At 42.6% G+C, this 16,144-nt stretch overlaps 1 protein-coding gene across 1 annotated transcript in view; it reads left to right on the plus strand.

The window, feature by feature from the left end:
* The window catches only part of ATRX (ATRX chromatin remodeler), a 224,913-nt gene that overhangs the window by 20,197 nt on the left and 188,572 nt on the right, over window positions 1-16,144 (plus strand). Inside the window, exons 3-5 of the mRNA XM_075835712.1 lie at window positions 6,906-7,018; window positions 7,135-7,184; window positions 9,804-9,853. Of these exons, the coding sequence (XP_075691827.1) occupies window positions 6,906-7,018; window positions 7,135-7,184; window positions 9,804-9,853 (213 nt within the window). The remainder of the gene's footprint in view (window positions 1-6,905; window positions 7,019-7,134; window positions 7,185-9,803; window positions 9,854-16,144) is intronic.

Genomic DNA, 16,144 nt, shown 5'->3' on the forward strand with positions numbered 1-16,144 from the left:
TCCTGCGTTCCCAAATCTAATAACTGGCATTTTAACGTGTTAACTTTGTACCCTGAGTAGCTCCCAAAGTCGTTCAATGCCTGGAAGATACGCGGAACATCTTTAAGGGGGTCTGCGAGAAATAACAAGATGTCATCTGCAAACAACGTTTCCTTGACCTCCATCTCCCCCACCCTTATGCCCGTATATAAATTGGATGACGCCAGATAACGTGCCAGCGGCTCCAAAGCCAGATTGAACAGCAGTGGCGATAGCGGGCACCCCTGTCTTGTACCTTTACATAGACGGAATGGTTTAGACAGAAAGCCTGGTGTGGAGATTCTAGCCTTAGGGTCTTTGTATATGTGGTGTAATAATATCCTGAATGCCCCCGTTATTTCCATCTTATCCAGGACAGCATCCAACCAATTCCAACGGACATTGTCAAAAGCTTTCTCCGCGTCAAGTAAAAGTAAAGCCGAATGTTCCCCCGGAAATGGGTTATGCTGTACTCTATCTAGCACTGCCAGAACCGTCCTAATGTTGGTGACCGCCGACCTACCTTTAATAAAACCTACTTGTTCTGGGGCTATGAGGAACGGCATTATATTCGCTAACCTATCAGCTATGATTTTGGAAAGGAGTTTAGCGTCCACGTTTATGAGCGATATGGGTCTGTATGATCCTGGTAGTAGGGGGTCCTTTCCAGGTTTAAGCAATAATTTCACATAAGATGTGTCTGCTGATGGTGGTAACCCCTCCTCTCCCAGAGCATTGTTAAACAAGGAGACCAAAGTCTCCGTAATCTGTTCCCGCATTACTTTAAAAAATTCGCCGGTCAGCCCATCTGGACCAGGCGCCTTACTATTTTTAAGGTTTCTTATTGCCTCATCCACCTCCCCCCTTGTGACCCTGGCATTTAGAAGTTGCAACTGTTCCGCGGAGATGACCGGTAAAGTGACCTTGTCTAACAGTGTGTCTGTCAGCGGAAGGGAAGATGTATCAGAGTACAGCTCCTCATAAAATTTAGCCAAGATGGAATTAATACTAGTTGGATCGCATGTTTCTCGCCCATTATGATCCCTTAATTTCGCTATGTGCTGCACTGAGCGCTTTCCTCGAGCCATATTGGCCAAAAGTTTACCCGCCTTACTTCCGAACTTATGTAAAGTAGCTTCAAAGTCTCGAGTATATATTGTTTCTTTCTGAGCTGCCCACTCGTCAAAAGAGTGTTTTGCCTGAATCCAGGCCTGTCTGGCATCTAATGTAGGGTGTGCCAAATATGCTGTATAGGTTGCCCTCAGTGCAGCACTAGAAGCATTAAATTTTTGTGTTATTTCCCGTTTTTTGCTGGCAGTATACGCCATTATCCTCCCCCTCAGCACTGCCTTGGCCGTATCCCAGTACAGTGAGGGGTCATCTCTGTGTTCTGAATTCGTCGACGTGTATTCTAACCACCACCCTCTTAGCTGTCTCACAAAGGTGTCATCAGTTGCTAAATGAGCCGGGAATCTCCATATGAAGTCTGATCCTCTGGGATATATTTCCTGAAAATCTACTCGTACCGGGGCGTGATCTGAGATCACTAGGTCCCCTATCTCAGCGGCCCTCAGCCTCGGTTGTAGTGTTGGGGATATTAAGAGGTAGTCAATCCTGGACCAGGACTGTTGAGCGTGGGAGTAATGTGTAAATTCCCGGACATCCGGGTTACCCCTTCTCCAGGGATCTATTAAGTGTATTCTTTCCATCAGAGGTCCCAACACTCGGTCCTGTTTTCTGGGAGCCCCTGTTGGAATGGATCCCGTGCTTTGTGAACTGTGTGTGCGTCTATCCTCCTTGTGATCAGAAACTGAATTAAAGTCACCTCCCACTATTTTGTGCTGGACATTATCTGACATAAGGGCCCTTTCCAAACCATTGAAAAACTCAATATTATCACTATTAGGTCCATACACATTATAAATGCTTAATACCCCACATGGTGTGCTTAGAGTAATATGGAGCAGTCGCCCTTCCTTATCTGCATCAGTATGAATTACCTCATGTACCAGGTTTCTATTTATTAAAATAAGTACCCCCGCTTTACGGCCACAAGCTGAAGAGCCGTATACTTGGCCCACCCACAACTTTTTCATGCGGTGGAAGTCGCTCTCCTCCAAATGTGTCTCCTGAAGAAGAGCGATGTCCGTATGGAGTTTTTTTAAGTGACGGAGTACCATCATTCTCTTGTTAGGGGACCTAAGCCCCTTTACATTCCACGAGGTCAGCTGCATAAAGTGGGCGTTCCGAAAAGGTTCACAATTGACTGGTCATAAATATCTAATTCTAGGCAAGCGTGCTATGCTGCCTTGGTAGCCGCCCGGCGGCGTCTGCTCCAGATTGCTCCCAACATTACAATAACAACATTTACATTCGGTGCCAGAAAATTGGCACAACCTTTAACAACAAAATGCCCATCCAGGAATGTCACCAGCATTTCCTGTGAGACAAACTTTAAATTGGCATACATAACTTCACTTTTTTCTGGTCTGTGACCCCTCCCCCCCTCCCCTTCCCGCCATCTTTTCGTGATATATTGGAACTTCACATTTTAATTTTTAAAGTATCAAAAAATAAGTTGGGCTTCCTATACAACACGGGTACAAGTGCTTATGCCTATTATAGCAGGAATTTTGTCGGCATAATATCCCACCAGAACCAATTGCCACATTAATATATAAGGCACAATCAAATGCGCTCATGGAGCCTCTATGCGATACTTATCAGTCCGGGATGGTTGCAAGCCGGTTTTCTGAGCGTTGTCGATGTGGCATCTTCGACGATTCTGCCCGTTGTTGCTTGGGTGAGGAAGTGGAATTGCGGGCGATATCTGACCATGTACAGTCCCTCGATGAAGAAACTGGTGTACGGGGACCTTCACCTCCTGTATCTTGACTCGCCGTCTCCTCTCCCGATTGTCTAGGGCCCCGAAGTCCAGGGATCTTGTCTACATATAATGCCGCCTCCTCAGGATTGTGGAATACCTTGGTGGCGCCATCCGTCTGCATGATCCTCAAAGTGGCCGGATACTGTAGCTGAAATTTAATTTTGCGTTTGTAGAGGGAGGTGCAAACCCCTCCAAATGCTCTCCGCCGCCTTGTGACTTCTGCCGAATAATCTGCAAACAGGATGACTTTTGCCCCCCTTATATGCAAAGGGGTATTGCGGTTCCTGAAAGTGCGCAAAAGTTCCTCTTTGTCATTGTAATCCAAGTACCGCATGATCACCTGGCGCGGTCTGCTTTGCGGCTCTCCTTTGGCGTTGGCGCTCGGACCAGGGGGGCCCACTCTGTGTGCCCTTTCCACTCTGCAAGATCTGGTCAGACCTAGCGCTTCTGGTAACTCCGTCTCGCAGATGCCCTGGAGGAGCTGCGGTCTAATATGCTCAGGCAGTCCCACTATCCTTAAATTGTTTCTTCTGGACCGATTCTCAAGATCTTCTAAGCGGTCTCTGAGTTTTGTGTTATCTCGCATTAGGTCTCTAATGCAGGTATGTGCCCCTGCTGATTCATCCTCCATGAGACCAACCCGCTGCTCCAATTCATCTAGTCGATTGCCATGAGATGTCACCTCATTTTGGAGTTTTTGGAGCGTTGTTGTGACTGTGGCTATTAAGGATTCTCTGATGTCGGGGGCCAGTTGGGTAGCTACCTCAATTGCCAGCTTCCGATAATCAATCTGTGAGTCAGTCATTACCGACGGCGATAGCATTTCCCTCTGAATTTCTGGGCTCTGAGACCGGCTCTGTGAAAGTGGTGGCTGCAGCGGCGCCGCCATCTTGGATGGCCCCTCACCTCGTGTGCTGTGCTCGGCCGGACAGGAGATCTCTCTGCTGCCGCTCCGGAGGAGATATCTCTCCATAAACCTCCCGGTTCTTGTCCCCCACCTCTCCTCCTAATGCCTGGGTGTTTATATCCTGCGGGTGTGTGGCGTAGATGGGTTAGGGGATCAGGGCTTCAGGAGCTCATGCAGCTCCGTCCTCACATCCCAGCGCCGGAACCGGAAGTTCGCCGTAACGTTTTTATTTTTTCGTCGATGCAGTTGTATGAGGGTTTTTTTTTGCGGGAAGACTTGTAGTTTTTATTGGTACCATTTTGGAGTAGATGTGACTTTTTGATTCACAGAAAACAGCAATTTTTCCGCCGTTTTTTATTAAAAAAAATTTACGGCGTTCACCGTGCGGGTTAAGTAATGTAATAGCTTTATAGTCGGGGTCGTTACTGATGCGGCGATACCAAATATGTGTAAGTTTTTTACTTTTATTTTGTTTTTTTTAATAGTAAAGCATTTTGTAAGGGGAAAAAGTGGGTTTTTAATTTTTTTTTCACATCTTTTTCCATTAACTTTATTAAACTTTTTTTTAACTTTTTTACTAGTCCCATTAGGGGACTTTAATATGCGATTCTCCGATCGCAATTATAATACACTGCAATACTTTTGTATTGCAGTGTATTACTGCCTGTCCGTTTTAACACGGACAGGCATCTGCTAGGTCATGCCTGCGGCATGATCTAGCAGGCATTCATTACAGGCAGACCTGGGGGCCTTTATTAGGCCCCCGGCTGCCATCGGAGACAGACACTCTGCGTTTTTATCACGGGGGTCAGTGGGATGAGAGGGAGCTCCCTCCCTCTCTCCAAAACCACTCAGATGCGGTGCACGCTATTGCACACCGCATCTGAAGGGTTGAACGGGTGAGATCGATACTAATATCGATCTCACCCGGTCGAGCAGGGACGCCCCCAGCCCTCAGCTACATCTGGCAGCTGAGAGCAGGGAGATTTGACAGCTCCCTGCTCTGTTTACTTTATTCTGATGCAGTGCCGTAAAAAGGCATATGCATCAGAATAAAGCCCGTTAGTGGCCGCCGTGAAAAGGCGTATTGGCGGTCGCATAACGGGTTAAACTATTAGGGCGCTAAGGCTAGGGTTCCACGGTGACATCAGCGGGGCCTGATAAAACTGTGTGATGACCGTACTCCAATGGGGGGGGGGGGGGGGGATTACACAGCCCTGTGCCTGCTGCATCTGCCGAGTTCTAAGATTCCCGATCATGGCAATTTAACCCCTTAGATGCTGCGTCAGCAGTGACCACAGGATCTAAGGCTAAGGTGTTTTACAGAATGAGGGCTCCCTCTATCAGCCCATCACCACCATTCACTACCCAAAAAATTTTTTCAACAATAACCTAATATGTGACCCAAAATGGTTTTATTCAAAAAATGCCCCATCCTGCAAAAAAAGTGCACTTATGACCACATAGACAGAAAGATAAAAAATTTGTGGCAACCTAAAAACATATTATTACATAAAATGTGCTAAAGTAATTACCTACAAAAAACTGCATGAGACCAAACTAAAAGTAGAAAAATGGAACAGACTATCATTTACATACAGAACAAAAATAAGTGGCAGAATAGAAAGGGCAGCATCACCGGCATGAAAAGTATGGGATGTCACAATTGTATGGCAAACCCACCAATGTGGGAGTATGGATCATAAACAGAGTGCATTGTGCAAACAATTGACAAGGGGATTAGCAAGAATAGGTCAAGCAAGGCTTCAAGTTAGACCCGCGTCCAAAAAAAACCTTGGCAATCTACAATACAAAAAAAATGTTTCGCCTCATGGAGAAGAAAAAAAATGTTTCTGCATCAAAAAAATGGCAACTCGTGGGAATTTTCAAATGCAGTTTTGTTGCATCTTTCCACCGCACCTCAACCATTTAGCGGTTCAGTTGCAAGTAAATACTGCATATATTTTTACAACGTTTCTGTGTGTTTTTATGCAGTTGCAGTAAAAACTGCAACCATATTGAAATACACGTGCAGTTTTTCAGATGTGATTTTTATGTTCACCTCAACTGCTACGTGTGAGCGTACACGTGCAAGTTTTAATGCAGTTTTTCAAGCCAAAACCAGAAGTGGATAAAAAAGATTAGTATCTGTCCTTTTTAGGCTCCCTTTACATAATGTTTGTTGCACTACGATTGAAGGATGCCCTAACAGTGACATCCATTGCCATAGAAAGTATAAATAATAATAATATATACCAGCCTGACGTAATATATATGAGAATTGTTAGTCTTGCATGGCTGGGATTGTATTCCGCTTTTGATTTGCCATCTGTAAATCTGTGCAAAAAATCCTCACCAAAAATGCGACGTGTAAATGTAACCTCAGGCTTGGTTCACATGTTGCTGTTTAGTTACATTTGTTACATGCGGTTTTTGGTTTGGTTGATGAACTCCCACGTCGCTCAATGGTAGTTCATAAACCAAGGCAAAGAGACGCAGGCTAAAAACTCCACTAAAACGCACTGTGAACCAGCCTTCGGGTATGTTCACACGGCAACGCCAATTACGTCTGAAATTACAGAGCTGTTTTCAGGCGAAAACAACTCCTGAATTTCAGACGTTTTGACAAGTGCACGCGTTTTTTACGGACGTAATTGGAACTGGTTTTCATTGTCCATGAAAAACGGCTCCAATTACGTCCCAAGAAGTGACAAGCACTTCTTTGAGGCGGGCGTCTTTTTACACGCCGTGTTTTGACATTGGCGCGTAAAAAAAAAAAAAGCCCCGTCTGGACAGAACACCGTAAGACCCATTGAATTCAATGGGCAGATGTTTGGAGAGGTTTTTTCGGCCGTAATTCTGGGCCTAAAACTCCTGAATTACGTCCGTAAATAGGGCGGGTGAACATACCCTAATTGTCTAAAACCGGTTAGCATGGGGAATGATCTTGTTTGATAAATGCCCACTGCTTTATTATCTTTGAGACTATTGGGGGATGAAAAACTGATAAATACTTTACTGTGCTTGAAATGTGTTTTAATATTGTATTGATATGGAAATTAAAAAATTATTTTCTATTTTTCCCTCTTTTAGTAAAAACAAGTTGAATACATTGGTGCAGAAACTACACGAATTTTTAGCTCACTCCTCTGAAGAATCTGAGGACACAACTTCTCCTACAAGACAATCTGAAAGCAAGAGTGCAGGTAAGGGGGAAGCGGTTTAGTGGTGGGCACAATTTTGTGCAGGAAAAAAAAATGGAACATTTTAAGTCTTTATTTCTCTAACACACATTATGCCTCCTTTTTTTATTTTTTTGCAGCCAAATCGAAGTTCATTCATAGACTGCGTTCAATGGAGGACATGGAGGAGGTACAAATAAAGCTTTCTACAATTAATTTTTCTTTATATCTTGTCAGTGTGTTAAATGTAGTAAAAACCAACTACAATGTGAACATTGTCCCTAACGTTTCACCCATAGGGACCCCATACTAAAACGGCATGCCTTTTTTTAAATTATTATTATTTTTTTAATCCCACTCTATGCCTCTGCATGGAATAGAGTAGTTTATTGCGCTTCCATACAGTGAAAAAAAGGTCAGCCAGCGCATACCTTCCCAGCATATGCCAAAAGATTACCCTTTGGGAAATGGGGCTCTATGGTTACGTTCAGCGTTTTCACTGAAAGCTTTCCCAGTGCATATACTGAATGTAGTTCACAAACGTAATGTGAAAACATGATAACATTTTCAAGGCAACAAATTTTATTTATAGAGATTAATCTGCCATACTGAATGTATTGTATTTCAACTATTGTAATCTGTTATGCTATGGATTTGATCAATTTAATTGGCATAGGCGACAGATCCTATAGTTTAAAGTATATCACACTGTATGGCCTGGAAGGACATGAATGTTTGTTACAGTCACTGATAATTTCTGTCTCATAAGTCCCTGCCCTCCGTTCCCCTTGAAGCCTTATGCACCCTCCTTTTCAATTACATGTGATATATCCTCCTCTGCTTTCTGTGTAAATAAGAGCATCCACTTGGCTTCCTTACATTTAGTACCCCCATTGGTGGCTCCTTGATTTGCCACATATTAAATATATAATGGTGTCGCTTTGATAAGGAACACTTACTATAAAGTTTCAAAATTAAAGCAGCACTCTACAAATTATTTATTTACAATTTTCGAAATTTCGAAACTCATTTAGAAAGTATATATGGGAGTAGGTAGGTCAGGTAATCCTCTCGCCTTGCGCTTTTCTGCGGAACTATCTTCTCCAATCACAGCCACTGTTTCATCACGTGACCACATTGTGACTGCCCGTTTCCTACAGCATCTGCAGTGTGGACCGGAAGTTTTTCACTTTGAGTAACTCATAGGTATGCAATGTGAGTCTCGTAGGCATGCATAGTAAAAGTGACTTCTGGTTTACACAGCGGATGCTATAGGAAACGGGCAGTCACTAGGGATTAACGGTGCATCTAAACTTCGATACTGTTTCAATACTGTGCATCCTAAACGGTTCGATACCGCTATTTCCTGTATTTCGATACTTAGCTGCGCAGCCCCCGTGTTCTGTCTTCCGTGCCTGAACCGCCGCTCGTTAGTGCAGCGCCGGCCGCGTCACCTCATGCTGACCGCGCGCGCACTTCCTGTCAGGAGCGGGGTAATGGCTGTATTAAACAGCTGCAGCCCCGCTCTATAACGGCGAAGATCAGAGAAACCTCTCATCTCTGCCGCTATTCCCCTGAATGCTGCGATCACAGCTGACTGCCGCATTCAGGAGAAAATGAGAAGGGGGGATGCCCATGGATCGCGTCACGGAATTCCTGTGACGCGATCGAGGGCCATACCATATATGGGCAGACAGCCCAGGGTCTATTGACGGACCCCAGGACTGTCTTACCATATTTCCTGTTAGGGCATACTGAGGTAAGTCCTAACAACTGCCTGTGTACTATCTGTCCACAGGCTAATGTACTGGCATATATCTGACAGTACATTAAAGTTTAAAAATAAAGTAAAAACAAAGTATTGTTAAATTTAAAAAAAATACACATTCACCTTTTTTACAATAAACCTTCAAATAAGTCTCAATACATAAAATATTCTCACATTCAGCAATGGCGCGCACAACAATTTTTTTTTGCATCATTTATGATGTGTACGCTGTAAAAAAATAAAATAAACACGGCTTTCATTCACTTATTGTGAGGCGCGATGAATTTAACCTCTATGTTCTTCACATTAATAGTAATTAACCCCATCGTGTACCTCACACATTAACCCATTATGACTGAGAAACATGATGGGATTAATTACTATTAATGTGAGGCGCATTCGAAATTCATCACACGTCGCGACTCACATCGGAAAACGGAAGAAATTATTTTTTTCTATTACTGTTGGCAAAGTATCGAAATTGGTATCGAAATCGCAATACTAAACGAAGTATCGGTATCGACGTCCAAATTCTGGTATCGTGACATCCCTAGCAGTCACATGACACAACTGCGGGTGGGTTCAGCGGTGATAGTTCTGCAATAAGGCACAGTCTAAGAATAACCTGCACTACGTTTCACCGGGTAAACGGGGGCCGAGGAAACACAAAATTCACCGAAGGTTCCTTTTAAGGAGGCAGAGAAGACACTGTGGCTTTAAGAACACTAAGGAGGTACCGTAACACTTAGGAGAGCACTACTTAGGACCCTTTTGTATTCTGCTGTTTTTGAATTTCTCCTGTAGAATCCTGTTTTTTTGTTTTATTCAAATCCATTAAAAGATCGTAATATTACATATTGGATTTTAACTGGCCTTTCCCATGTTATGCATTTAGAACCTGTTTTTTTTTTGCCATGGTTTTGCGAGAAACCCCTGCATTTTTTCCCCTCCGTTTTGTGTAACTGTTTACTATGCATCAATCATAGCTAAGGTGGTGTGGCATGAATTAACTTACGAATCTTAATGCGTAATCTGTTTCAGGGAAGTTCCTCTGAAAAGGCAAAGTTCACTGGAGCATCTCGCTCAAAAAGGTTGGTCTTTTTTTCTTTTTTTCTCTCCACCCCCCCCCCCCTCCCCAGTTTGTGCAGACGAGTAAGAACAATGGCAATTTTTGAAAGACTTTGTGGGCACCGCTGTACTCCCATCCACCGCCTAAGTTTTTTGTTTTTTTTTCCAGAAAAATATAAAAAACTAAAGCTGCTGTATTTTTTTTGTTTTATATTTCGTTTTCGGAGTTCTTTTAATGCTGTAACCCTTTAATGACAAGCCTATTTTAAACCTGAATGACCAAGCTATTAAGTTTTTCCATCGTCGCATTCCAAGAGCTATAACTTTTTTTAATTTTATTTTTTTGCGTTCACCTAGCTGTATAAGTTCTTTGTTTTTTGCGGGACAAGTTAGTGTTTTTTAATAGCACCATTTTGGGGTACATATTTTAACTTTTTTTAATAGAAAAAACCCAGCAATTTCACAACACTTTTTTTTTTTTTTGCGTCCTAAATTTACTCCGTTTACTGTGTGATATAAATAACACTAGCTTTATTTAGCGGGTTGTTACGATTGCAATGATACCAAATTTATATAAACTAATAGTACAAAAAAGGTTCGACACTCCAAGCAGATGTCCGAAAATAGGTAGATTTATTCTCCCATCAGTGCAAAAACCAGTGCAACGTTTCAGCTGCTCAATGCAGCCTTTCTCAGGCGTGATGCTTCACAAAGGATGCATTGAGCAGCTGAAACGTTACACTGGTTTTTGCAATGATGGGAGAATAAGGGTATGTTCACACGCAAACTCAAAAACGTCTGACAATACGGAGGAAAACGGCTCCTGATTTTCAGACTTTTTTTACAGCCGTTTTTGGAGCTGTTTTCTATAGTCTATGAAAAACTGCTCCAAAAACGTCCCAAGAAGTGATCTCAACTTTTTCGCGGCTGTTTTTTTACGCGTTCGTTTTTCAGAACGGCTGCGTGAAAAACGGCCCGTCGGAACAGAACGCTGTTTTTCCCCATTGAAATCAATAGGCAGATGTCTGGAGGCATTCTGGTTCTGATTTTTCGGGCGTTTACGGCCTGCAAAACAGACGAAAATAGGCCGTGTGAACATACCCTAAATCTACCTTTTTTCTGACTTCTGCTTGGAGTGCCGCCTCTCTTTTTTTGTGCTTTTCGTTTGGATATTGTGGGATCTACAAGTCAGTTCCCTGGAGTCTGGCACCCATTTGGGCCCTGGATGCTTATCTTGTTCTGCTGTGCTGCCCATACTCTTTACCATTTGACCAAATTGATATAGATTTTTTTATTTTTTATTTTTTTTTGTTTGTTTTACTGCTTTTACACAGTAAAACCTCGTTTTGTGTCTCCATATTTGAAGAGCCATAACGTTTTTTTTTTTTTTTTTTTCACCGATGCAGCTGTGTAAGAGCTTTCTTTTGCATTTTTTATTGGTACCTTTTTGTAGTACATACGACTTCTCGATCACTTTTTTTTTCATTTATGTTTTTAAGGCAGGGGTTCAATGAAAACAGCAGTTATTGCATTAGATTTTTATTTTATTTTTTACGGTGTTTGCCAAGCGGGTTAAATAATGTAGTAACTTTATAGTTGGGGTCGTTACGGACGCGTTGATAGCAACGCTTTTTTTTACTTTTGTTAACAGTCTCGCTAGGGGCCTTCACTATGCGATCGTCCGATCGCTATTCTAATACGCTGCAATATTTTTGTGTTGCAGTGTATCACTCCCTGTCCGTGTAACACGGACAGGCATCTGGTAGACCATGCCTCTGGCATGGCCTAGAAGCCATTAACTGGGGCAGACCTGGGGGCCTTTATTAGGTCCCACGGCTGCCATAGAAGACACCGACACCCTGCGATCACACGCAGGGTGCCGGTGGGGTAAGGATGGAAGCTCTCTACCTCTCTCCAAAACCACTCGGATATGGCTCCCTGCTCTATTTATTCAGATGCAGCGCCGTAAAAAAGCTACTGTCGGAATAAAGCCTGTTAGTTGCCGTGGTAAAAGCACTATGGGGCGGTCACTAACTGGTTAAAGCGCTGTTCACACTGAGTTGTTTTGCAGGCCGAAAAATCCTTCTCAAATGTATTTATTTTTTTCAGCGTTGAGTGTGTTAAAATAATGTTATGTTGTAATACTTCTAACTTTGTTACGGACACTGCGATACCAAGTATGTTTTTTTTTTTGTTTTTTTTTTTTGCCTTCTGTTAGGGGGAAAAAATAGGGTGTTTTTTTTTTAATTTGAGTATTTTTTGTAACTTTTTTTTTTTTAGACCCCCTATGGAACTTGATTACGTCGTTAGATTACTAGTATAATACTACAGTGCATACGTTTTTCAGTGTATTTTGTGATTTCTGTAACCGCTCCAATTAAGCCCTGCCTTAATCCTTAACCCCTTCCCCCTGCTTGCATTCTGGGCCCTAATGTCCAAGCCGTTTTTTACATTTTTCCATTGTCACATTCGAAGAGCTAGAACTTCTTTTATTTTTGCGTCGGCATAGCTGTATAAGGTCTTGTTTTTTGCGGGACGACTTGCAGTTTTTATTGGTACCATTTGAGAGTAGATGCGACTTTTTGATCACTTTTTATCACATTTTTTTTAAGTCAGGATTAACAGAAAACAGCAATTTTTCCATTGTTTTTTATTTTATTTTTTACGGCATTCACAGTGCGGGTTAAATAATGTAACCGCTTTATAGTCGGGGTCGTTACGGACGCGGCGATACCAAATATGTGTAACTTTTTTGCTTTATTGTAGTTTTTTTTAATAGTAAAGCATTTTGTAAGGGGAAAAAGTGGGTTTTTCATATTTTTTTTTTTTTTTTTTTTTACTAACTTTATTAAACTTGTTTTACTTTTATACTAGTCCCACTAGGGGACTTCACTATCCTCCGATCGCTATTATAATACACTGCAATACTTTTGTATTGCAGTGTATTACTGCCTGTCCGTTTAAAACGGACAGGCATCTGCTAGGTCATGCCTGTGGCATGATCTAGCAGGCATTCGCTCCAGGCAGACCTGGGGGCCTTTATTAGACCCCCGGCTGCCATAGGAGACACAGACACTCGAAGATTTTATCGCCGGGTGTCGGTGGGATGAGAGGGAGCTCCCTCCCTCTCTCCAAAACCACTCAGATGCGGTGCACGCTATTGCACACCGCATCTGAAGGGTTGAACGGGTGAGATCGATACTAATATCGATCTCACCCGGTCGAGCAGGGACGCCCCCAGCTGCTTCTGGCAGCTGAGAGCAGGGAGATTTGATGGCTCCCTGCTCTGTTTACTTTATTCTACAGCAGCGCCGTGGAATAGCGGCACTGTAGAATAAAGCCCATTAATGACCGCCGTGAAAAGGCTAATAGGCGGTCATTAAGGGGTTAAAGGGGTTGTCACAGTATTAAATGTTGTTGCAATGTTGTTCAGCATTAAAAAATGTATTCGTTATAAAAATAATCTTCTGTTGCAAAAATGCTATAGTTGCGATATATTTCCTTCACTACGTTTTAATAGCGCCCCCTGGTGTCTAACCCTTAACGACGAGCGATAGCTATATCTGTCGCAAGCAAGTGTTCCTGCATAGCGACGGATATATCAGTCGCGCTGATCGGGTGGGTACTGCCAGTGTACCCACACGACCAGCGGCAGAAGCACGACTGTTATACACAGCCTGGCTCCTGCCCCAGTTGCCGGAATCGAAGCGTGCTCCGAGTCTTCTGGCCGTTTAACCCATTAGATGCCGCTATCAATAGCGACCGCGGCATCTAATGTGTTTGACAAAGGGAGGGAACTCCCTTTGACACCATCGGCGCCCCTGCAAAAAAAATCGTGGAGCGCCGTCTGCTTTCCATAGCAGCTGGGGACCTAGCAATGGCCCCCAGATCTGCCTTCAGCAACTGCCTATTAGGCCATGTCAGACGCATGGCCTAATAGATTGCCTGTCAGTTTTACACTGACAGGCAATAACGTTTTGGTATACTAAGTATACTAAAGCATTATATAAGCGTACGTGAAGTCCCCTAGTGGGACAAAAAAGTAAAACAGGTAAAGTTTATGGGAAAAAAGAAAAAGATTGCAGTAAAAATAAAACCGCTTTTTCCCCAAAAAGTGGTTTTAGTAAGTAAGTGTAAAAACCCCCACCTACACGTATATGGTATCGCCGCTGGAAAAATGTATTTATTAAACCCATTCCCATGATAAAAAATAAAATAGAAGTTAATCGATAAGTCCCTGGTACCTCAAAATACTACCAATGAAAACTACACCTTGTCCCGCAAAAAACAAGCCCACATATGGCTACATCAACGGAAAAATAAAGTTACGGCTCTAGGCATGCAGCGATGCAAAAACAATTTTTTATTTTTTTTTCCCTAAGGGGTTTTTATTTTGCAAAAGTAGGGAAACGGAAGACCTTTGCATGTTTGGTATCCCCGTAATCGTGCCGACCCATATAATAAAGGTTACATATTATTTATGCCACATAGTGAACGGTGTAAGTTTATAACGTGAAAAACAATTCTGGAATAGCTGTTGATTTTCAATTCTTTCCTAAAATAAAGTTGTTAACCCCTTCCCGCTCCTTGACGTACTATTACGTCATGGCAGCTGTATCGTTCGCGCTCCATGCCATAATAGTACGTCACGGGAGTAATGGCCGTTTCGGCCGTCCTCCCGACACATACAGGAGCAGTGACGCTGCTGTCTTGTTCAGCAGCTGTCACAGCTCCTACAGCGGGGACCGATCGCTATGTCCCCGCTGATTAACCCCTTAAAAGCCGCGTTCTATAGAGATCGCGGCTTTTTAGGGGTTAAGCTGCCATCGCCGGCCTGCTACGTGATAGCGGCCGGCGATGGTGACTATGGCAACCGGACACCAAACAATGGCGTCCGGCTATGCCATAGACGGAAGCCTAGTGGGTCCTGACAACGTCAGGACCCACTATGCTTGCTGTCAGTGAGTAGCTGACAGTTCTAATACACTGCACTACGCATGTAGTGCAGTGTATTAGAATAGCGATCAGGGCCTCCTGCCCTCAAGTCCCCTAGTGGGACAAAGTAATAAAGTTAAAAAAAAGTTAAAAAAAGATGTGTGAAAATAAAAGATTTAAAGTAATAAAAGTAAAAATCCCCCCTTTTCCCTTATCAGTCCTTTATTATTATTAATAAAAATATATAAACAAACAAATAAACTATACATAATTGGTATCGCCGCGTCCGTAACGGCCTGAACTACAAAATTATTTCATTATTTATCCCGCACGATGAACGCCGTAAAATAAAATAATAAACCGAACCACAATCACAATTCTTTGGTCACTTCACCTCCCAAAAAATGGAATAAAAAGAGATCAAAAAGTCGCATGTACCGAAAAATGGTACTGATCGAAACTACAGTTCGTACGCAAAAAATAAGTCCTCGCACGGCTTTATTGATTGAAAAATAAAAAACGTTATGGCTCTTAGAATAAGGTAACACAAAGTGAATGATTGTTTACAAAACGTATTTTATTGTGCAAACGCCATAAGACATAAAAAAAAAACTATAAACCTCTGGTATCGCCGTAATCGTATCGCCACGCAGAATAAAGTGAATATGTCATTTATAGCGCACGGTGAACGCTGTAAAAAAAAAAGTATACAAAAACAATAGTAGAATTGCTGTTTTTTAGTCACCGCGCCACCTAAAAATAGAATAAAAACTGATCAAAAAGCCGCATGCACCCCAAGAAAACTACAATGGATTCCTCAAGGGGTCTAGTTTCCAAATTGGGGTCACTTTTGGGGGGTTCCCAATGTTTTGGCACCACAAGACCTCTTCAAACCGGACATGGTGCCTAATAAAAAAGAGGCTTCAAAATCCACTAGGTGCGCCTTTGCTTCGGAGGCCGGCGCTTCAGTCCATTACCGCACTAGGGCCACATGTGGGATATTTCTCTAAACTGCAGAATCTGGGCAATAAGTATTAAGTTGCGTTTCTGTGATAAATCCTTTTGTTATAAAAAAAATGGTATAAAGAGGATTTTCTGACAAAAAAAAAAAAAGTACATTTCACCTCTACTTTGCTCTAAATTTTTGTGAAACGCCTAAAGGGTTCATAAACTTTCTAAATGCTGTTGTGAATACTTTGAGGGGTCTAGTTTCTAAAATGGGGTATTTCATAGGGGTTTCTAATATATGGGCCCCTCAAAGCAACTTCAGAACTGAACTGGAACCTAAAAAAATAAATAAATAATGCAATACTTCGCTTCTTACATTATACTGATAATGAGCCGTGCCCACCCCGAGATGACCCCCAGTTTTGACCGTT

The sequence above is a fragment of the Rhinoderma darwinii genome, chromosome 8 (genome assembly GCF_050947455.1).
Source record: "Rhinoderma darwinii isolate aRhiDar2 chromosome 8, aRhiDar2.hap1, whole genome shotgun sequence".
In the NCBI taxonomy this organism is placed as follows: Eukaryota; Metazoa; Chordata; class Amphibia; order Anura; family Rhinodermatidae; genus Rhinoderma; species Rhinoderma darwinii.